The sequence below is a fragment of the Coregonus clupeaformis genome, chromosome 4 (assembly GCF_020615455.1).
Source record: "Coregonus clupeaformis isolate EN_2021a chromosome 4, ASM2061545v1, whole genome shotgun sequence".
NCBI classification, from domain to species: Eukaryota; Metazoa; Chordata; class Actinopteri; order Salmoniformes; family Salmonidae; genus Coregonus; species Coregonus clupeaformis.
In genome coordinates, this window is record NC_059195.1 from 22,175,456 (window position 1) to 22,198,696 (window position 23,241).

Sequence of the window (23,241 nt, forward strand, 5' to 3'; positions counted from 1 at the left end):
TTGCCCAGCGACAGCCCCAAAACATCACTGCTCTAGAGGAGATATGCATGGAGGAATGGGCCAAAATACCAGCAACAGTGTGTGAAAACCTTGTGAAGACTTACAGAAAACGTTTAACCTGTGTCATTGCCAACAAAGGGTATATAACAAAGTATTGAGAAACTTTTGTTATTGACCAAATACTTATTTTCCACCATCATTTGCAAATAAATTCATAAAAAATCCTACAATGTGATTTTCTGGTATTTTTTTTCTCATTTTGTCTGTCATAGTTGACGTGTACCTATGATGAAAATTACAGGCCTCTCTCATCTTTTTAAGTGGGAGAACTTGCACAATTGGTGGCTGACTAAATACTTTTTTTCCCCCACTGTACCTCTACCACTCTCCTGTGCGGACTCGACTGGGACTGGAGCCGAGGCTGGGGGGCCTCCCATCTCCTCTGCCGCCCTCCCCTGCCCCTCCTCCTGTGCTCCGGTGGGGTTGCTAGGCAACAGAAGGGCTGTTCTGCCTTGTGTCTCTGCTGGCTGGCGGACACCAGAGATTTACTGGTAGCCAGCCTCTGGAACCACAAACACACACATTGACACAGATCAGGACATAGACACACCAAATCCCCACACATACAAACGCTGAAGGTGCACCAGAGGTTTGCACACAGCGCTCATCTCATAGAATCTTTCACAAGATAAAAAAACACACATACAATCTCCAAAGTTATCTCTTATGATATCCCAACCTCTCTAGGATCATCTACTGGTGTCGCATAACCAATTGTGTAGTAGTGTTACAACCAACCAGTTACAAGGGGGTTTATAAGGGGTGAGTGAAGTTACTCACATTGGAGAGAGTCCAGAGCACTCTGCCTGAGCCATCAATGGCGGTGACAAAGTCCTTGTAGAACTTCATCCTGACCCTTGTGATGAGACAAAGTAAAGACAGACACAGACATGACATCTTCAGATAAACTCTGGACCTCAAACTGATTAAATATCTCTCTCATCCCTTTCAAACTTAACCCACTGCTATAGTCTTGTTGACCCCTATACCGCGTCAGTAACTTAGTCTATGCAGTGCAGTAGACACAAACGCTACTACAACAAGATCCCAATTGGGATCAAAACGTTCCACGTCTCACTAACAAATCACTGTTTTGGAAGCATATCAGAATTGTGGACATCTACTTTTTCCATATGATTTTTGTTTTGCTATACACCTGAAACAATGGTCCCAAATATGTATACTGTATCATTTCTAGACTATTCCATTAGCCCACCTGGGGTGTTGGAAGGAGAGGAGGCCAATGTTGTGGAAGGAAAAGAGGATGGAGCGCTGGGTGGAGATGGCCCGCCGCAAGAGGAGCAGCGTCTCCCTCACACACCCCTTTCATTTACATTTACGTCATTTAGCAGACGCTCTTATCCAGAGCGACTTACAAATTGGTGCATTCACCCTATAGCCAGTGGGTTAACCACTTTACAATATTTTTTTTTTTTTTGGGGGGGTAGAAGGATTACTTTATCCTATCCCAGGTATTCCTTAAAGAGGTGGGGTTTCAAATGTCTCCGGAAGGTGGTGAGTGACTCCGCTGTCCTGGCGTCGTGAGGGAGCTTGTTCCACCATTGGGGTGCCAGAGCAGCGAACAGTTTTGACTGGGCTGAGCGGGAACTATGCTTCCGCAGAGGAAGGGAGCCAGCAGGCCAGAGGTGGATGAACGCAATGCCCTCGTTTGGGTGTAGGGACTGATCAGAGCCTGAAGGTACGGAGGTGCCGTTCCCCTCACTGCTCCATAGGCAAGCACCATGGTCTTGTAACGGATGCGAGCTTCAACTGGAAGCCAGTGGAGTGTGCGGAGGAGGGGGGTGACGTGAGAGAACTTGGGAAGGTTGAACACCAGACGGGCTGCGGCATTCTGGATGAGTTGTAGGGGTTTAATGGCACAGGCAGGGAGCCCAGCCAACAGCGAGTTGCAGTAATCCAGACGGGGAGATGACAAGTGCCTGGATTAGGACCTGTGCCGCTTCCTGTGTAAGGCAGGGTCGTACTCTCCGAATGTTGTAGAGCATGAACCTGCAGGATCGGGTCACCGCCTTGATGTTAGCGGAGAACGACAGGGTGTTGTCCAGGGTCACGCCAAGGCTCTTCGCACTCTGGGAGGAGGACACAACGGGAGTTGTCAACCGTGATGGCGAGATCATGGAACGGGCAGTCCTTCCCCGGGAGGAAGAGCAGCTCTGTCTTGCCAGGGTTCAGCTTGAGGTGGTGATCCGTCATCCATTCTGATATGTCGGCCAGACATGCAGAGATGCGATTCGCCACCTGGTTATCAGAAGGGGAAAGGAGAAGATTAGTTGTGTATCGTCAGCGTAGCAATGATAGGAGAGGCCATGTGAGGATATGACAGAGCCAAGTGACTTGGTGTATAGGGAGAAAAGGAGAGGGCCTAGAACTGAGCCCTGGGGGACACCAGTGGTGAGAGCACGTGGTGCGGAGACAGCTTCTCGCCACGCCACTTGGTAGGAGCGACCGGTCAGGTAGGACGCAATCCAGGAGTGAGCCGCGCCGGAGATGCCCAGCTCGGAGAGGGTGGAGAGGAGGATCTGATGGTTCACAGTATCAAAGGCAGCAGACAGGTCTAGAAGGACAAAAGCAGAGGATCCTGGTCATGGTCAAACGGGCTCTCCAACGATAGGGCCGTGTAGTTCAGTTGGACCACCGGAACCTCACATGTGCAAATAGGACACCCACTCTTACTTTTATGTTTACACACACCTGTACACTGTATGTTCCCAAAAACTATCTCTCACACTCTCTCAAACACACACACACACACACACAGGAGAGCAGGGAGTTAAGGAAATACTTGAGGTTGGGCCAAATAGCATACAGTAGGTGTGAACGACAGACAGACCTGCTGGAAGGGCTTTGGCCTGATTTAGGCCGTGGGAGTAGGCCAGTCTCTCTGACAGCAGGAAGATGGGTCTCTGGATCAGGATGTGTTTGACCATTTTCTGCTGGGAGAACGTGAAAGTGCCCAGCCCAGACACATGGACCCCCTAGAGAACACCCCTCTTCTTTTTGATGTGTGTTCCATACTTTGAAAACATCACTTAGAATAGTCTAGTATTCACTCTTTATCATAAATATCATATTATAATATGCCATTTAGCAGACGCTTTTATCCAAAGCGACTTACAGTCATGCGTGCATACATTTTTGGTGTATGGGTGGTCCCGGGGATCGAACCCACTACCTTGGCGTTACAAGCGCTGTGCTCTACCAGTTGAGCTACAGAGGACCACATTTATACACATTTATATTATTGCAAAAAGTGTCAGCCTATTGAGAAATGTTGCAAACTTTTACTGAAACTATTGTAATTTGTTCATCTAGGCCTAATATCATGACACTCATTAGATTATTACAGGATTGCTGTTATCTCTTGGTTAAATGTGTTTTACCTTCTGAAAGGACATCTGCCACTTGATAAATGACGACACGTTACATTTTCACATTTTAGTCATTTAGCAGACGCTCTTATCCAGAGCGACTTACAGTTAGTGAGTGCATACATTTTTTTTTTCATACTGGCCCCCCGTGGGAATCGAACCCACAACCCTGGCGTTACAAGCGCCATGCTCTACCAACTGAGCTACACGGGGCAAATGTTATCAACATCTGAAGCAGAGAGGACATCGATGAGCAATTCATTATATTAACTTCTATGTTACATCTCTCCTCTGTTTACTTACACTCTATTACTCCAACAGCATTTTATTTATTAATTGGTCCTGAGCAATTTCTGAGAGCATGGAGAGCGTTGGGAAAGCGTTCCTCTCTGCTTCAGACCCCACTGAGAGGAGTATATCAGTCGTGTTGATATTTAGCGAATTATTTCCCCAAAAAGATCGGTAGCACACATGTCCATATTCCTTACTTTATCCCATGATGAATGAATGACAGGCGCACGCTTGAATTCACGAGATGTGCCTGTATATTATATGTTGTTGAAAATGTATGCAATCAATAACTGTAAGTCGCTCTGGATAAGCGCTAAATGACTAAAATGTAAATGTGAATGTTGTTGTCGTTGATGACGTCATAATGTCTAGTCGGCAATTATTGCTTAGAATTCGAACCACTGAGTTTATAAATGAACGATTCGAACCAATGATTGGAAAAGCTACACAAGCAGCAACATGCAAGAGGTGCACACATGCTTGAACTTGGACTGCAGTTATCCTAAAACTAAAAGCAGAGTTAAAGTGCAGTCAAAATTATTTTTTTTGCTGTGTTTTGTATCATATTGTACAACAGCTGATGAAACTAACACTGTAAAAGTATGGAAAGAAATGTATCAGTGTTATTCCTGATTGTATTTGCAACCAGCAACTATCTATACAGGACCTTGTGGGAAATTGGTTAATAGACCAATAATAAAGAGTTGCAAACCTCTGCCAACAACAGCTAGTTTTCAGGTTCCCCCTCCCACTGGCCTGGGAGGGCATAGGCCCACCCACTTGGGAGCCAGGCCCACCCACTGGGGAGCCAGGCCCAGCCAATCAGAATGAGTTCTCCCCACAAAATGGCTTTATTACAGACAGAAATACTCTTCAGTTTCATCAGCTGTCTGGGTGGCTGGTCTCAGACGATACTGCAGGTGAAGAAGCCGGATGTGGAGGTCCTGGGCTGGTGTGGTTACACGTGGTCTGCGGTTGTGAGGCCGGTTGGGCGTACTGCCATATTCTCTAAAACAACGTTGGAGGCGGCTTATGGTAGAGAAATTAACATTCAATTCTCTGCCAACAGCTCTGGTGGACATTCCTTCCTACAGTCAGCATGCCAATTGCACACTCCCTCAAAACTTGAGACATCTGTGGCATTGTGTTGTGTGACAAAACTGCACATTTTAGAGTGGCCTTTTATTGTACCCAGCACAAGGTGCACCTGTGTAATGATCATGCTGTTTAATCAGCTTCTTGATAATCCATCCACTTGACAGGTGTGGCATATCTTGGCAAAGGACAAATGCTCACTAACAGGGATGTAAACAAATGTGTGCACAACATTTGAGATAAATAAGCTTTTTGTGCATATGGAACATTTCAGGGATATTTTATTTCAGCTCATGAAACATAGGACCAACACTTTACATATTGCGTTTATATTTTTGTTCAATATACATTATGAGATCATTATGGATAAGAGCGGTATTATTTGTATTTGTCAAACGGCAGCCATGCATCGATCTTCATGTCACCAGAATAAGACTCTCGATATTTATTGAAAAGGAGAATCAAGCTTATCACTTTGCACATTCACCACCCTGTGAAGTTAATAATTTATTTAATTTGTAGCCTAATAAACTGCACGCTTTCCCGAGTTGTAGTGGGAGGACCACACAATATATCATCGCGTGACTCCAACTTTCGTGACGCCATTTCTCGCATAATTAATTTTACCGACACAAAATGTCGAGCTAACAAATTCTGTAGGCATTTATAAAATTGTAACAGCAATTAATGTTTCCATCTGCCCAGTCGTGACTTTTTTAATGCGTCAGGTCATCCATATGAAATGGTTGGATGGAAATGTGGTTACAGTCAACTTTTGGCATCTCATAGTTGTTTTTAGCTGTGTAGATTATTTATTTTTTCAGTGTGTTTTGAACGCATTCAGACAATGCGATTTTAAAAAATGGTGCACTAAAATTACAAAGTGTTAACTGGAGTTAACACTGACAGCCCTATAAATTATGTTTAACGTTACTGACTGCTGATCTGGGTTATACTGCCACCGTGGGTTATCGGTGATAACGCATAATGAATGCCAGAAAGCGAGGGTCCCGTTTTTGATATACATTCACACACAGAAAAGGCAGCGAGGAAGGTTTGATGTTGGGTAATGGAGGTTTAGGGTTTGGTGGTTAAGGGGTTTGGAATTGGCTTTAGGAGGGTTGTGGTCTGTGAAATGGAGAACAAGAGGGAAAAGGACAGATAACATAAATACAGATACCATTAAGTGATGGATAAATAAATAGGGATAAATACAGATAACATAACATGAGCACAGTGGTGTAAAGTATTTAAGTTAAAATACTTGAAAGTACTACTTAATTCGTTTTTTGGGGTATCTGTACTTTACTTTACTATTTATATTTTTTAGTTATATTTTTTACAACTTTTACTTCACTACATTCCTAAAGAAAATTATGTACTTTTTACTCCATACATTTTCCCTGACACCCAAAAATACTTGTTACATTTTGAATGCTTAGCAGGTCAGGAAAATTGTGCAATTCACACACTTATCAAGAAAATATCCCTGGTCATCCCTACTGCCTCTGATCTGGCGGACTCACTAAACAGATGCTTCGTTTGTAAATGATGTCTAAGTGTTGGAGCGTTCCCCTGGCTATTTGTAAATAAAACATTTAATGATGCGGTCTGGTTTGCTTAATATAAGGAATTTGAAATTATTTATACCTGTACTTCTACTTTTGATACTTAAGTATATTTTGGAAATAACAATTACCTTTGATACTTAAGTATATTTAAAACCGAATACTTTTAGACTTTTACTCGGTGACTTTCACTTTTACTCGAGTCATTTTCTATTAAGGTATCTTTCTTTTTACTCAAGCATGACAACTGGGTACTTTTCCACCACTGCGTGAGCATGACAGACAAGGAAGTTCCAGGTGACCAAAGTTGGAGGGTAAATGGACTTAATACTTAAAGGAAGTGTAGATTCGACCAGCAGAACAAAACCGTAGGCATAGGGGTCGAAATGAATTAAGGTTAGGTTTAGAAAAGGGGCTTACGTTAAGGTTATGTATAGTTTCAGTGAGGTCAAGGAAAGGGTTACTGAGTACTGTGGGATGCCTTTCTATCCGATTCTCCTGGAGAATCTTGTCACCGGACGTGCTATTACTTCACATTGGGGCACGTCATGGATTAACATTTTTAGCACCGGTATAAATTGCATGTCTGCCGTGTACGGAAGAACTCAGAGGTGTCGAAAGCTGGGACTATCGTTCCCACATCTCCCGAATGTAAATCAAGCATTAGCCAAATTGTCCTTGGACTGACAAATCATGGCAATCAACAACATAGCATTGTTGAATGCAGGAACAGTCAGGTCTCCAGGCTAGCAGCAGTCCAAGAGATTTAAAGTAAAAATGAGAAAAGTCATCCAGGCTATATGAATGTATCCACATTCATGAGTCCATATGCCACTCGCTATATGGATGTTAGTAAGTTCTATGAGGAGCTGTTAGAGCTATCAATAACATTCATCAGCACAGATGGACTGAGTTTATGGGCAGTCTCTTAGCCAATCCCAGAAGACTAGAAAAGGGACAGGCACTTCAGATTGGACTTCCCAGTGTGTGTTGCTGCTCTGTGTCTTTGTCTCCTGTGTTCTGAGTGGGGGAGTCAGCCTGTGCTGTTTCGGCAGATGAGAGGGTTGAGGGGGAGCTGAGGTGTGCCTGTTCTGTCGCTGGCACCGCCCTCCTCTGCCTCCTCCTCTCTCTGTTGCACGGAGGACAAGTACTGCTCCAGCAGACTGCAGTCCTGACTGCTCCCCCCACCACAAGGAGCCAGCGGCCGCACAGTGTCCAGAGAGTCGCCGGTCCCACAGCTCAGGAAGGTGTCTTCCTGCCCTGCCTGCAGTTCATCTGTTGACTGGAAGCCTGAGTCTGGGAAGGAGAGGACTGTGCAGGCCGGGTTTGCAGTGCTGGAGGCCACAGGCTGTGGGAGTTGAAGAGCTGGGGGGTCACAGAGCCCGGGGGTCGGGGCTGGGGCAGGAGATGACCCAGCCTGAGTCACGCTGGCCAGCTGCCCCTCTACAGAACGCTGCCACTGCTGCATGGACTGAAGCTGCAGAGAGATGGGGAGAAGGAGTGAGAAAGGGTGTGTGTATGTGCATCTACATTTGATGCATGACCTTGTTTATCACTGACCTGCCTCCATAGAAACTTCACAGCCTCCTCCTGTACCAGTCTCTTCAACTTCTCCTCTTCATGCTGCTGCCTCACCCTGTACACACAAACAACAATGTATTATTTGGAAGAGTTTGACATATTTGCCTGATATATACGTGATCTTCAACAGAAACAGCTAGATACCTTCATCCTTTAGACCTATCTGGCTGTGCCTTCAGAAGTGTTGAAAGACAGCTAGCTACAGTGAGGGAAAAAAGTATTTGATCCCCTGCTGATTTTGTATGTTTGCCCACTGACAAAGACATGATCAGTCTATAAATGTAATGGTAGGTTTATTTGAACAGTGAACAGTGAGAGACAGAATAACAACAACAAAATCCAGAAAAACGCATGTAAAAAATGTTATAAATTGATTTGCATTTTAATGAGGGAAATAAGTATTTGACCCCTGTGCAAAACATGACTTAGTACTTGGTGGCAAAACCCTTGTTGGCAATCACAGATGTCAGACGTTTCTTGTAGTTGGCCACCAGGTTTGCACACATCTCAGGAGGGATTTTGTCCCACTCCTCTTTGCAGATCTTCTCCAAGTCATTAAGGTATCGAGCCTGATGTTTGGCAACTCGAACCTTCAGCTCCCTCCACAGATTTTCTATGGGATTAAGGTCTGGAGACTGGCTAGGCCACTCCAGGACCTTAATGTGCTTCTTCTTGAGCCACTCCTTTGTTGCCTTGGCCATGTGTTTTGGGTCATTGTCATGCTGGAATACCCATCCACAACCCATTTTCAATGCCCTGGCTGAGAGAAGGAGGTTCTCACCCAAGATTTGACGGTACATGGCCCCGTCCATCGTCCCTTTGATGCGGTGAAGTTGTCCTCTCCCCTTAGCAGAAAAACACCCCCAAAGCATAATGTTTCCACCTCCATGTTTGACGGTGGGGATGGTGTTCTTAGGGGTCATTGGCAGCATTCCTCCTCCTCCAAACACGGCGAGTTGATTTGATGCCAAAGAGCTCCATTTTGGTCTCATCTGACCACAACACTTTCACCCAGTTCTCCTCTGAATCATTCAGATGTTCATTGGCAAACTTCAGACGGCACTGTATATGTGCTTTCTTGAGCAGGGGGACCTTGCGGGCACTGCAGGATTTCAGTCTTTCACGGCGTAGTGTGTTACCAATTGTTTTCTTGGTGACTATGGTCTCAGCTGCCTTGAGATCATTGACAAGATCCTCCCGTGTAGTTCTGGGCTGATTCCTCACTGTTCTCATGATCATTGCAACTCCACGAGGTGAGATCTTGCATGGAGCCCCAGGCCGAGGGAGATTGACAGTTATTTTGTGTTTCTTCCATTTGCGAATAAACGCACCAACTGTTGTCACCTTCTCACCAAGCTGCTTGGCGATGGTCTTGTAGCCCATTCCAGCCTTGTGTAGGTCTACAATCTTGTCCCTGACATCCTTGGAGAGCTCTTTGGTCTTGGCCATGGTGGAGAGTTTGGAATCTGATTGATTGATTGCTTCTGTGGACAGGTTTCTTTTATACAGGTAACAAGCTGAGATTAGGAGCACTCCCTTTAAGAGTGTGCTCCTAATCTCAGCTCGTTACCTGTATAAAAGACACCTGGTAGTCAGAAATCTTTCTGATTGAGAGGGGGTCAAATACTTATTTCCCTCATTAAAATGCAAATCAATTTATAACATTTTTGACATGCGTTTGTCTTGATTTTTTTGTTGTTATTCTGTCTCTCACTGTTCAAATAAACCTACCATTAAAATTATAGACTGATCATTTCTTTGTCAGTGGGCAAATGTACAAAATCAGCAGGGGATCAAATACTTTTTTCCCTCACTGTAGTTACATTAAAAATGTCACTCTGTTGCAGGACAACATATCCCCCAAGTCTTCCAACATTCCAATAGCTATAGCTATATTCTGAAGCATGGCCAAAGACACAATGCTTTGTGAACTCTTTACAAAAGGCTAAATGTCTGCTCTTTATAGTGAAAATTGAAGTTTTGTATGTAGAAATCAACTTATCTAGCCTACCAACAAGTCTATAAACAAATGTGTGACCATACCTTTTAGACAACAACATCCAGACATAGTAATGAACCATGCGCATGACATTGGTAATCCCTCATGCACAATCACAATTTGGCTGGTTGTGTTCAAGCCTAGTACCAACTGACGTGATTCAATTAATTGAGGGCTTGATAACTAGTAGCAGTTCATCTTTTATTCTATGCGCTTTGAGATTATTTTTGTAATTAAAATCAATTTACAAATGTAATACATTATCATTAGTTGACTGATTGAAACTGGTGAAGTCTGCACATTTTGTGGTTCCATAAGACCAGGACTGGAGAACAGTGTCTACACTCCAATTCTCTACCCTTCTCCTTAAGTGTGCACTTGTACACTGCCCATCATGAATTTGAAAGGAATGGACTGGTGTGAGGAATATGGTGGAAACTCCCTTCAGCCATGTACGCAGCAATCCAATGCTTTTAAATGCATGAGGGGAGTGAATGAGAGCACCCTTCTGGAGAAGAGTAGAGAATAGAAACGCAGCCCTTGGATTTATTGGGGACTGTTCCATACCTCTCAAACTCTCCAGAAAGGAAGACTATGTGCTCCTGCATCCTGCGCAGGCGGATCTCACACCGCACCTCTTTGGCCAGCGGGTGGCAGCGCCGAGTCCACATTCCCCTCCACCATGCCTGGATACTGACGGCTGCCCTGTCTGCTTCACAGTGGCCCAGCCTATCACATCTCACCACTGCTTTAACTTCCTGCTGAGACCCGGCCCTCACCTCTGCAGCACCGCAGTTTGAGTATGCTCCCTGGAGCAAAGCGCTGTCATTGGTCTGTGATTGGTCATCTCCCATCACAGGTAGACCGGCGGTTGAGGTTAAGGTGCAGGTGAGGTGGCTGTCAGCTGACACCCTTTCTCCCTCTGTCTCCCTCTCGCTCTCCCTCTCCTTCTGGCTCTCACTCTCCAAGGGTGCCTGGAGGGTATTTTCAGCAAGGGTATTTTTGGGACGAATGAGGTGTTCAGGCGCCAGCGAGTCGGGCTCAAACGTCTCCGTCTCATCCTCACTGTCGGAGCGGGGGGGGTCAGAGGTGACTGGGAGGAAGGTGGACTCGGAGGAGAGCAGGCTGCCATTGAGTTTGTCCTCATCTGTCTGGCTCTGGACGTCCTCCAGGTAGAGGCGCTCTTCCGCACCCCTGAGGGCACGGAGAGGAGGTGCGGCCGCATGGGAGGGGTCGCAGCCCAGCCAGGTGTTCACCTGCAGCGTCGCCAGCTCTGGACACACACACAGAGAAGAGAAAGGAACAGATTACATTTACACACCAGACACACACTGGGATTGATGGGAGTTACAGAATTGAGAAAAACACAGGTAGAGTTCATGTCCTCTACCTGTCTGTCTGGCTAATGGAGCAGTCACAGGCGTTGTGGCTCTGTCTGCCTCTCTGGCTTCCCTTAGTGGAGGCACATGGAAGGGGCTTTGAGTCTCCACATCCAGTTGGGTGGGGCGGGGAGGGCTGGGGGAGCCCCCCTGGGTCTGCTGCAGGAGCTGCCTCTGGTGGAATCTGTAAATATACACAGGTCCCCTGGTTAACTAACATGATACAAAGGAGAGAGGATCCCAATAAAACAGTCATCTCAATGATTGTGCAAGCTGTCTCATCTGCTTCATATTTCTCATCTGGTTAAAAGATACCTTGCGGTACCTTGAAGTTAAATGACCAAAACTAAGCAGAAAAGCCACAGAGGTGCATGGATCCAGTTTAGTGTCAAATTGATTGTAACAATGGGTTGGACTTACACTACCAGTCAAAGGTTTGGACACAACTACTCATTCAAGGGTTTTTCTTTATTTTTACTATTTTTTACATTGTAAAATAATAGTTAAGACATCCAAACTATGAAATAACACATGGAATCATGTAGTAACCACAAAAGTGTTAAACAAATTCAAATAGCCACCCTTTGCCTTGATGACAGCTTTGCACACTCTTGGCATTCTCTTAACCAGCTTCATGAGGTAGTCACCTGGAATGCATTTCAATTAACAGGTGTGCCTTCTTAAAAGTTAATTTGTGGAATTTCTTTCCTTCTTAATGCGTTTGAGCCAATCAGTTGTGTTGTGACAAGGTAGGGGGGGGTATTCAGAAGATAGCCCTATTTGGTAAAAAACCAAGTCCATATTATGGCAAGAACAGCTCAAATAAGCAAAGAGAAACAACAGTCCATCATTACTTTAAGACACGAAGGTCAGTCATAACGGATAATGTCAAGAACTTTTAACGTTTCTTCAAGTGCAGTCGCAAAAACCATCAAGCGCTATGATGAAACTGGCTCTCATGAGGACCGCCACAGGAATGGAAGAACCAGATTTACCTCTGCTGCAGAGGATAAGTTCATTAGAGTTGCCAGCCTCAGATATTGCAGCCCAAATAAATGCTTCACAGAGTTCAAGTAACAGACACATCTCAACATCAACTGTTCAGAGGAGACTGTGTGAATCAGGCCTTCATGGTCAAATTGCAGCAAAGAAACCACTACTAAAGGACATCGATAAGAAGAAGAGACTTGCTTGGGCCAAGAAACACGAGCAATGGACATTAGACCGGTGGAAATTTGTCCTTTGGTCTGGAGTCCAAATTGGAGATGTTTGGTTCCAACTGCCGTGGCTTCGTGAGATGCGATGAGGGTGAACGGATGATCTCCGCATGTGTAGTTCCCACCGTAAAGCATGGAGGAGGAGGTGTTATGGTGTGGGGGTGCTTTGCTGGTGACAATGTCTGTGATTTATTTAGAATTCAAGGCACACTTAACCAGCATGGCTACCACAGCATTCTGCAGCGATACTCCATCCCATCTGGTTTGGGCTTAGTGGGACTATCATTTGTTTTTCAACAGGACAATGACCCAGCACACCTCCAGGCTGTGTAAGGGCTATTTTACCAAGAAGGAGAGTGATGGAGTGCTGCACCAGATGACCTGGCCTCGACAATCCCCCGACCTCAACCCAATTGAGATGGTTTGGGATGAGTCGGACCGCAGAGTGAAGGAAAAGCAGCCAACAAGTGCTCAGCATATGTGGGAACAAATTGGTGCATTCACCTTATGATAGCCAGTGGGACAACCACTTTACAATAAAACACAATTTTTTTTTGGGGGGGTAGAAGGATTACTTTATCCTATCCCAGGTATTCCTTAAAGAGGTGGGGTTTCAAGTGTCTCCGGAAGGTGGTGAGTGACTCCGCTGTCCTGGCGTCGTGAGGGAGCTTGTTCCACCATTGGGGTGCCAGAGCAGCGAACAGTTTTGACTGGGCTGAGCGGGAACTGTGCTTCCGCAGAGGTAGGGGGGCCAGCAGGCCAGAGGTGGATGAACACAATGCCCTCGTTTGGGTGTAGGGACTGATCAGAGCCTGAAGGTACGGAGGTGCCGTTCTCCTCACAGCTCCGTAGGCAAGCACCATGGTCTTGTAGCAGATGTGAGCTTCAACTGGAAGCCAGTGGAGTGTGCGGAGGAGCGGGGTGACGTGAGAGAACTTGGGAAGGTTGAACACCAGACGGGCTGCGGCATTCTGGATGAGTTGTAGGGGTTTAATGGCACAGGCAGGGAGGCCAGCCAACAGCGAGTTGCAGTAATCCAGACGGGAGATGACAAGTGCCTGGATTAGGACCTGTGCCGCTTCCTGTGTAAGGCAGGGTCGTACTCTGCGAATGTTGTAGAGCATGAACCTACAGGATCGGGTCACCGCCTTGATGTTAGCGGAGAGCGACAGGGTGTTGTCCAGGGTCACGCCAAGGCTCTTTGCACTCTGGGAGGAGGACACAACGGAGTTGTCAACCGTGATGGCGAGATCATGGAACGGGCAGTCCTTCCCCGGGAGGAAGAGAAGCTCCGTCTTGCCGAGGTTCAGCTTGAGGTGGTGATCCGTCATCCACACTGATATGTCTGCCAGACATGCAGAGATGCGATTCGCCACCTGGACTGTTGGAAAAGCATTCCAGGTGAAGGTGGTTGAAAGAATGCCAAGACTGTGCAAAGCTTTTATCAAGGCAAAGGGTGGCTATTTGAAGAATCTCAAATATATTTTGATTTGTTTAACACATTTTTGGTTACTACATGATTCCATAGTTTATGTCTTTACTATTATTCTACAATGTAAAAAATTGTAAAAATAAAGAAAAACTCTGGAATGAGTAGGTGTGTCCAAACATTTGACTGGTAGTGTATATCTGCCGCTTTTTCCAAGTGATCACAGGGAGGAGAACACATCCACTACCCGTGTGATAGTTAACCTCATTGAACAGCTGTTGGCATCACAGTCCAGTTGTGAATGTATTCTCCTACCTCTGCTTGCTGAGGATCTTCTCCAGCTTGGCATCCTCCACCGTCTCAAGGGCTGGCGTGGAGGTCAAAGGGCACACGGTGGCCAAGTACTGGACCAGCTGCACGTGCTGACCTGGCCGGTATGATCGACCTTTGCCCTGGCTGTACAGCCACTCCGCCTTCAACCTGAGATCACAGACATTAGAAACATTAAATCACCAGCAATAAGAGTGATCATCACTCAACACCTCAAACATTTTAAGTAGCTATTTTCACATAAAACACAGGGGAGGAACCAGAAAGACCAGACTACAGGAATTTTTTGCATTTTGGTTGTAATCAGTAAATAAATAAAATCTCCTGCCTAATGGGGCAACTGCTCAAGTCACTTCCCTGGGCAATAAGGCAACCCTTAATTTCAATCTCTGCCTACCCCCCTTCCCCTGCCTAGTTGGCATTTGTAACTTCAATGGAGTTCTGGACATGGTCTCACCCTTCTTTCTGTGACACCACATATCCGTCCAGGACCTTGAGATTCAGACACCAGCTCATGATGTATGGCCGGTAGTCGTATTTAGGCAATGAGAGGGTTGCCATGACACAGGGGTTAGTCATAATGGAGAGCTGTTCCAGGTCGTGGAGGGGTGCCAGGTAGGATACCTGTGGGAGGCAGAGAGAGAGAGAGAAAGAAAGAGAGACAAGCAGGTGAGAGAGAAGTAGGAGAGAGATTGTTGTAAAAGCAGAGCAGGTGAGAGTACAAAGGAACAAAAAGGCGGGGTCTTTACCTCGTTGAGGTCTCTAATTTCATTCTCTGCCAGGGAGAGGATGGACAGATGGATGGGCAAATGAGCGGGAACGGTCCGCAGCGTCGTAATGCTATTCCCGTGGAGGAGAAGGGTCTACAAGAGAAATGGCAGCCATTCAATCAACACCACAACCAATCACTTAAAAACTCTCCTGCTTATTGCTCCAGAATTCTATCTGCATCCCCATAACTCTGAAAAGCCATGAGACAAGACCTGTTCTCACCTTTAAGGCTAACAGCTTGGTAACATCACCAATGTTGGAGATGTTGTTATCAGACAGGTCCAAGTGTTGGAGAGCCACACAGTTGTTGAGCTGCTCAATGACCTGAGTGAAAAGTGGACATCCAGATTGCATGATCAGGAGACAAAATGTACACAAATACAGAGGGAGTACCTTGTCCACTTTTTCCCCTCACCTTGATGTTGTTGCCTGCCAGGTTGAGCCACTCCAGGTGTGGCAGGTCTCTCAGACCTTCAATATAGCCAATACTGTTATTGGGCAGGTTCAGAACTCTCAGCTCGGTCAGACGACACACACCCATCATTCGCACCAGGCGGTTTCCAACAACAGATAGCTGCACAGCACAGAAAACAGGAAAGAGCGAGGCAGAATGAGACAGCAAAACAATATAGAGGGAACAAATCCAACCCAATGTGGTACATTGCAAGTTTGCAACAAGATATAGAAGTAGTAAATGCCCATTATACAAATTAGATTAGGAATTCAACAATATTCAACAATTAAGTTGAACATATTCCATCAAATGTGCTTTGGTGGAAATGCAAATTTAGTCACACAACCAATCATGTAAAAGTACCCAGTAAGAGGGTGTGTACGAAAGGCTGTGACGTATTTGTAGTTAATCATATCAGTAATGTTAGTTCATCATATCAGAGCTGTAGCTCCGCCCACCGGTGAAGTGGAGCAGAGCATGCTGGGCGATCTCCAGCTCAGAGAAGAAGATCAGGTCAAGAGAAGTCAAGTGAGAGAAAGTTCCAGCCATCCTTGTTTTCCCCACCAGTTCCCTTTCATTGTGTTAGCCAAGGCCAGTGTGCGTCCTTGTTGATATACCACACACACTTTGGTTGAAGCAAGTTGCCATACCACTAAGTGCCTTAGCCCATCCATACGACATACACTGTGTGGTGCTGTTCTGTGCCTGTGCATCTTCAGCGTTATTAAACCACCTCAACTGGTATCCTACCTGTCTATCATCTGTACCCTTAACAGCACATGGGAGCAAACACATAAAGTAAACCTAACCTAAAGAAAATACAGTCCACCAAGTCCTCACTTACAAGGAGCCTACCTGTTGGAGGCCTTGGCTCCTCTCCAGATGGTCCAGTTTCATGATATGGTTCTGGTCCAGGATGAGCGTGTGTGTTTCATCAGAACAGGTGAAACTGGGCTCCAGCTTCTGCAGACCCTGGGCTGACAGGTCCACCACAGGACCTGAAGGGGAAACCGGGAGAAACATAAACATGGGAGTGGATGGATGGATGTATAATCTATTATGTACATGTTGGTAGTATCACCATGAACATGAACGATGCATATAAACAATATCAGCCGGAGGAAAGCTTATACATCTATTATGTACATGGACACACCTTTAAGCAAGATACAGACAAGGAGCCAACTGAAACATGCAAGCTGTCTTGGAGAACTTCTTCATTATGATACAGTTTATTTATACTGGGCCTACTATAGTCTACTATAGTCTGAGGGATGATGAATCATTCACCTTCACTCTGTTGATTGAGTAGCTGATAAAGCAGTGGGTTTGGAGACATGATGGTTGTGAAAATCCAGCATGATATTGGGAGACTTGCTCAGACAATGAAAACGATTTGTTTCACATATCCAATGCAGCATAGCTTTACTAAAAACACAAATCAATAGGGCCATTGTGATCTGTTGGCCATATATTAGTCCTCCAGTCCTGTAAGCATGACTCTGGACTATCAGTTGACCACATTAGCTGGACAGAGGACAGGATGAGTAGCTACAAACAGTAAGTAGCTCCAGCTAGTTAGCTAGCTAACGTAGGACCGAGACAATCATTTCAAACAAACGTTATAGCTAAATCGTTGACCTGTAAAGTCGAACATCACACAAAGGGCGCTGTCATGCACTCACCATTTGTGTCAAATGTCAAATCTGATATTCCCATTCTGCGAAGAATATACGATAATGCACAAAGTTCGCTAGCCTGGTTCCAAAGTTCGCTAGCCTGGTTCCCAGCGCACAACTGTCTTGTCAGCCAATACAACAGAAAAACGATTAAGAATTTACCGGAATATGTAGTTCAGAAATGTCCGTTCGCCATAAAGGACCACTATGCTTGGCTTCAAAAAGACTACAAATTAGCTTTACGGCAGCGCGCCACTGTTGTCGATCCTCCTGTGGGAAATTGATAGCAATCCCGAGTGGGACTATCATTAGTGGGACTATCATTTGTTTTTCAACAGGACAATGACCCAGCACACCTCCAGGCTGTGTAAGGGCTATTTTACCAAGAAGGAGAGTGATGGAGTGCTGCACCAGATGACCTGGCCTCGACAATCCCCCGACCTCAACCCAATTGAGATGGTTTGGGATGAGTCGGACCACGAGTGTACACTGATCAAATATATCTCTTCAACTTTAAAATACCTTCATTTTGTTCAATTTGTTGATCGGTTCCTTTGGGTTGCCTTTCTATCAAGGTCATACTTCAACGGCTAGAGAAACTTCCAAATGGCTTTTGTTTTTGTTTTTGATAGTCCAAGATTCTCCACTAACGAAAATCCATAAAATGTAATTTTTAAGGAAAAAAACAACGTATTAAATATTTGTTTAAGTTAGACTTAAATAATTACTTTGCCACATTAAATAGAATGCTCTGTAAGAATAAGAAGGTATTGAAATCAATTGATACTCTTAAGCTTTTCAAATTTCTTTGAATGTAAAAACCCTGTACGTTTCTGTTTTTGTGTTTATCTGTTTGTGACGTTTAATGTTCAATTTTTAAGAAGGATGTATAGATTTTTGTAACACATTTGAATTTGTATCCTTCAAAATGTATTGAATTTCAATAAAACAAAAAATATATAATAATAATAAAATACAAATAAAAAAACAATCAAGGCCATACTTCCTGCTTGTGTCAACGCCAAGCAACCGGTCGAGTTGCTGATTGGTCAACTACTTTTTATGAACAACATTTATATTTGAAAATCAAAATACTGCTTCTGATTGAATTTAATGAAAAAACTACATGCTGTGTAGAAAAAAAATCGGTGGGAAAAAAATATATAAATTATGAAGAAATCTTACCCATAACTTCGTTTCCATTTCCGCCATCTTTCTTTTCGGTTTTGTGTCCCACTGAATCATCATGAAGTGAGTTTACGGAATAATATCTATTGCCATCAACGCTTTAAAAGAACAGTTTTATTGATAGAAATGCACTATTATACAGAATGACACGTTGATCTTCTAATAATTGTTTATATTACTCCGCTACAGGGTCGAGCTGTGCAGTTTCAGTGGGTACAAAATATACCCCGGCCATGGTGTCCGATACGCCAGAATAGATGGGAAGGTAGGGCGCTCTATATGTCTACTCATTTCCTTCTTCTAATGCCACTTAGTTAAGTTTGGTTTATCGTGGTTGATCACAATAAGCCGTGGCTGACATTGTGTTGAAATTCTTACAGTAGAACTGTTCATGGAGTGTTTACTCGGTTCTTGGCCTGTCCCTTGGACAGACGCTGCTATGCAATGCATTCATTGTTGTGACTAAGAGGAGCACAACCACGACCGGAAGTGACTTTTCGTAGTAGTTTGAGAACATTTTAGGTAACTCTTACCCTAATTCCATTAACCTTCTACAGTAATTATCCTAAACTGCTGTGTAAGTTCTCCTAACCTACTACGAAAAAGTCACTTCTGGTCGTAGCTGTATACCACCTAGTCAAAACCTTTATCCACGGCAGGTATAACAATATTACAACTAGACATGTGCATGTCAACATTACATTTTAGTCATTTAGCAGACGCTCTTATCCAGAACGACTTACAGTTAGTGAGTGCATACATTTTCATACTGCAATCAATGTAGTTAAGGTTCAATGAAGGGAGTCAGTGTTCCTCCGGTCATCCATCATCACAGCTGGAGACTAATAACTGCATCTGAACCAAGGACAGGAGGCACCTTGACATTTAAATTAGCTGCCAAATAACTGTCATATGCTACAGCTCACTCATGTATAGTTTAACTTACCCCACCCACCCAGGTTTTCCAGTTCCTGAATGCTAAGTGTGAGGCTGCCTTCCTGGCCAAGAGGAACCCCAGACAGATCAACTGGACTGTGCTGTACAGGCGCAAGCACAAGAAGGGCCAGTCAGTAAGTACCATGTGTGCATAATTTCCCCTCAAATGCTGACAAGCAGTGGCTAGTGTGAGTGTTTACCTTGTGATTCAGTTATACAACACAAGTTCTGACATGGTGTGTTTTGGTGTGCCTTTGTTTTTGGCTGCGGGTGGGACGGAGTGCGTGGTTGCCATCTGCGTTATGTGCTGTTGCTAGGCTGTGTCCTACAGCTTGTACGGCAGTGCTCACGCCACACACCTGCGGCCATAGAGCCACTGGAGATCATAGTACTGGCTCTGTGACGTCTCTGACTCCTTACCACTGGCCAGCCTCCATACTCTCCTACAAACCTTATATGTGAGAAAGATGTTAGGGGTTTGCAGTAATGCCGTACACCTGCGTGATTATTACTGTTCATTTGGCACAAAACTATAGTGTTAATGAGCATTCTTATTGGACTAGTTCAGCTACATGAGTGCTACTTAAATTGCAACGTTTTCTCCTGGTGTTGTGCCTACTAATATCCTAACACTCATCAACACTACCAAACTGCCCATACCTGATCCTGAATGTGGCCATGCTGTTCCTGACTGCATGTTGTGTTCATTTCTTGTCCTAACAGGAAGAGGTGACAAAGAAACGCACACGCCGTGCCGTGAAGTTCCAGAGGGCCATCACTGGCGCCTCTCTGGCTGAGATCATGGCCAAGAGGAACCAGAAGCCTGAGGTCCGCAAGGCCCAGCGTGAGCAGGCCATCAGGTGAGGACCTCACCAAAACCATGCTTGACCAGAAACTTGGCTTTAGATGTAAAATGTCAATGGCTGGCATTTTGGTGCCATAAAAAGTGAATTGTCTACTGCTGTAGTGAACTGTTGTGTAGTGTTCAACAATTTAGTGTTGTCAGTTGATCTGTGAAGCACATCTAGCTGTTCACACTGTGACACTGAATTTCCTGTGGTACTGCTGTTTTTTATTGTATTTTTCATCTTCAACAGTGAATTGTCAGTCTTGGTTTTTTAGCCACGTAAACGCAATAGATACGCAATAATGGCGTTTTATTACTCTGGTGAGTCAAGGTGTTATTTCTGCAGTCTGGACTCTTGTCTTGTTGGGTTGTTTTGTGGATGTGTGGCATTGGCCTAATTTCTATCGTTCTTTTGTCACCAGAGCTGCCAAGGAGGCCAAGAAGGCAAAGCAGACAACCAAGAAACCCTCTGCCGCTGGTGCTAAGGTAAGCTTAATATAGCCATGTCCATATATAGGACAGTGCGAATCTGATTGGTCAGAAGCCGGTCAGAAAGTAAAACCATTTATGACCTGCGTTTATTAAACGCAGCAAGCCAATTTCTGCAACTGAGCATGTAGCAAGATGCTCCGCAGTTATCATGTTGCAGGAGAGTGACGGGACCACTCACAATCGCATCCTCTTGGATCGCTCTACAATATCTTTGCTTTACATTGCTGCTCTTGGTCACCTCATATCGCTGAGCCTCTGGCATAAATGTATCACATGGTTTTCATTTATGCTTGGAATTCTAATGGCACAAAGTGGTTTATCAAGAGCTGTAAAAAAATAAAACCAGTACTGTGGTCAAGTACTAAATTAGATTCTTATTGGAGAGTCCGAAGGCGTTTTCCTTACGTCCCTTTCATATTGACAGAAATCTCACTTTTACCATGCCTGCATTGTTATACCAGCTTTTTCATCTGAAAGGAGTAGGGCTACAGAACTATCGGTTGGGTCGATTTATTAGCCTTTCCTAGTGTATCGGCTTTTCCCATTTATAGCGAGTGCACTTGCCTCGTGTGACACTCCTGCAAGCCGGCGCCACTCATTGCTAGTTAGCCTGTTCTCGAGGAACCTCAGAGCTGCATATAAATGTAGCACACTAATAATGCCACACGGAATGTAGAAATGTTGAAAGCGATAATTCATTTACTGTTACTGCAAAACAATGTCCATACAGGCTGCAGGACTTTACAAGGCAACATACCGCTAGCTAAACAACATTCATTTATAGAGCTAACTTTGCTAGCTATAAAGCTAAGTCAGTTCACTACCCTAGAACTGTATTTGTGATAGCTAATATGCAATCCATAATGCAAAATATGCTAATTTCAAAGCTGATTGTCACCAAATCCCGTGTAGCTCAGTTGGTAGAGCATGGCGCTTGCAACGCCAGGGTTGTGGGTTCGATTCCCACGGGGGACCAGTATAAAAAAAGAATCATGCACTCACTAACTGTAAGTCGCTCTGGATAAGAGTGTCTGCTAAATGACTAAAATGTAAATGTTGTGAATTCGAAGCTGGTGAAATTACTTGGCTTTCCCTTACCAAACTGCCCGAGCTGAACTGCTTGGTTACATGACACAAGTGGTGTCTTCTCTCTTTAAAGAGACGGTGCACATTTTTATAAACGACAATGGGCTACTTCTATAATAATGTTGATCAGGTGGCCTAACATGGTCCCAAATGAAAGGGAAACAGATTGTCATCTGTAGCCCCATAGACTAATGAAATCAGCCAAACACGCTCAATAACTCAATGCATGCACAGTCCTATTGAATATGAATTCACCTGTATTGTGAGTAGGCCTATGCCATCTTGATTTACCCAGTTTATCAAGAGATTTACCATTCAAAAAAGTATTACCGTTATGTAGTTTATTAAAGGCAAATTGACTGTAATGGATGTGTAATTGATTTGTTAATGCATGCATACATAGCATCTCGGAAAATGTTCAAATTAAATATTTATTGGCATAAAGTAGCCTCCTTGAACCCCAACATCGATATCGGCACTTAAAAACCCATGTCGTTCACTAGTAGGGAGTAAAAAACATGGTACATTAAAAGCCACCTAAAGACCTAGTCATGATTCCCGCATTTTCACAGACCCTGTAACCAAAATAGTTTAGTTTGGATCCCCATTAGCTGTTGCATAAGCCGCAGCTATACATAAGACTACAAAAGAAAATGAATAGAACAAACGATTACACATTATACAAATCCAAAACCAACTATATAATACCTGTAACCAAAATACAGGTATCGGGTCTGAATGGTTCTGCTTTTTCAGATAAAGTCATTAACACTTCCATTGTTTAATACATTTGAAATGCAAATAGACCCCATGGTTTAACACCACCCCTCCCAATTTGCCAGTAACCCACAGTATAAAAGAGGTGTACCTGCAAGAAAGTGTTAAAGGGGCTGTTTGAAAGGGGGTCATCAACATTACCTTATATTTTTTACAGGTAATAAATATACCACATGTCTAAAAGGGGTATTAGTACTTTGTCTAATCTGTACTTTGTCTCCCTCTGTAGGCCCCTGCCAAGGCTGCACCCAAACCCAAGGTGGCAAAGCAAATGAAGGTCAATGCGCCTCGCGTTGGCGGGAAACGCTAAAGCTTTGTTGATTGTGAATAAACTTTCTTGGTAATCAAAGATGTTTGGTGTGTGATCACATTTCTCAGTACTTTTATTTTCTGGATTTGTGTAATTGACAATTGTCTTACCTGATTTGGTCATGCACCCTGAACTGTCCTTCCTTGCTAGTGGACAACAGTTGGGGTTAGTTGGTCATAAGACTCTGAACATTCACATGGTACAGCCAGAGGATGGGCCTCCCCTTGGATTCTGGTTCCTCAAGGTTTCTTCCTTCTAGGGAGTTTTAACTTGCCACTGCTTCTACTTGCTCTTTAGGGGTCTAGGATGGGTTACTGTAAAGCACTTGGTGACATGAATAGAAATGTAGTGTGTATACAAAGG

At 44.4% G+C, this 23,241-nt stretch overlaps 2 protein-coding genes and 2 non-coding genes across 4 annotated transcripts; 2 read left to right on the forward strand and 2 right to left on the reverse strand.

The window, feature by feature from the left end:
• Window positions 1-3,589: 3,589 nt before the first annotated feature.
• Window positions 3,590-3,663, reverse strand: trnat-ugu. Its single transcript has one exon. It is a non-coding gene; the product is annotated as a tRNA-Thr (tRNA).
• Window positions 3,664-6,560: 2,897 nt separating this feature from the next.
• On the reverse strand, window positions 6,561-17,386 carry LOC121554421 (centrosomal protein of 97 kDa-like). Its single transcript, XM_041868010.2, has 11 exons — window positions 17,249-17,386; window positions 16,419-16,561; window positions 15,525-15,683; window positions 15,332-15,433; window positions 15,088-15,201; window positions 14,796-14,962; window positions 14,324-14,488; window positions 11,374-11,546; window positions 10,551-11,256; window positions 7,964-8,039; window positions 6,561-7,880 (listed from the first exon to the last, which is right to left on the reverse strand). The coding sequence occupies exons 1-11, from the start codon at window positions 17,280-17,282 to the stop codon at window positions 7,437-7,439; spliced, it is 2,283 nt and encodes a 760-aa protein (XP_041723944.2). The 5' UTR covers window positions 17,283-17,386; the 3' UTR covers window positions 6,561-7,436.
• Window positions 17,387-18,400: 1,014 nt separating this feature from the next.
• LOC121554430 (60S ribosomal protein L24) lies at window positions 18,401-22,917 on the forward strand. The gene is made up of 6 exons (XM_041868021.1): window positions 18,401-18,493; window positions 18,620-18,695; window positions 19,390-19,500; window positions 20,090-20,226; window positions 20,636-20,699; window positions 22,798-22,917. Exons 1-6 carry the CDS (start codon window positions 18,489-18,491, stop codon window positions 22,876-22,878), a joined length of 474 nt encoding a protein of 157 aa, XP_041723955.1. The 5' UTR covers window positions 18,401-18,488; the 3' UTR covers window positions 22,879-22,917.
• Window positions 19,637-19,817, forward strand: LOC121556500. The gene has a single exon (XR_005998183.1). It is a non-coding gene; the product is annotated as a small nucleolar RNA SNORA23 (small nucleolar RNA).
• Window positions 22,918-23,241: the final 324 nt, after the last annotated feature.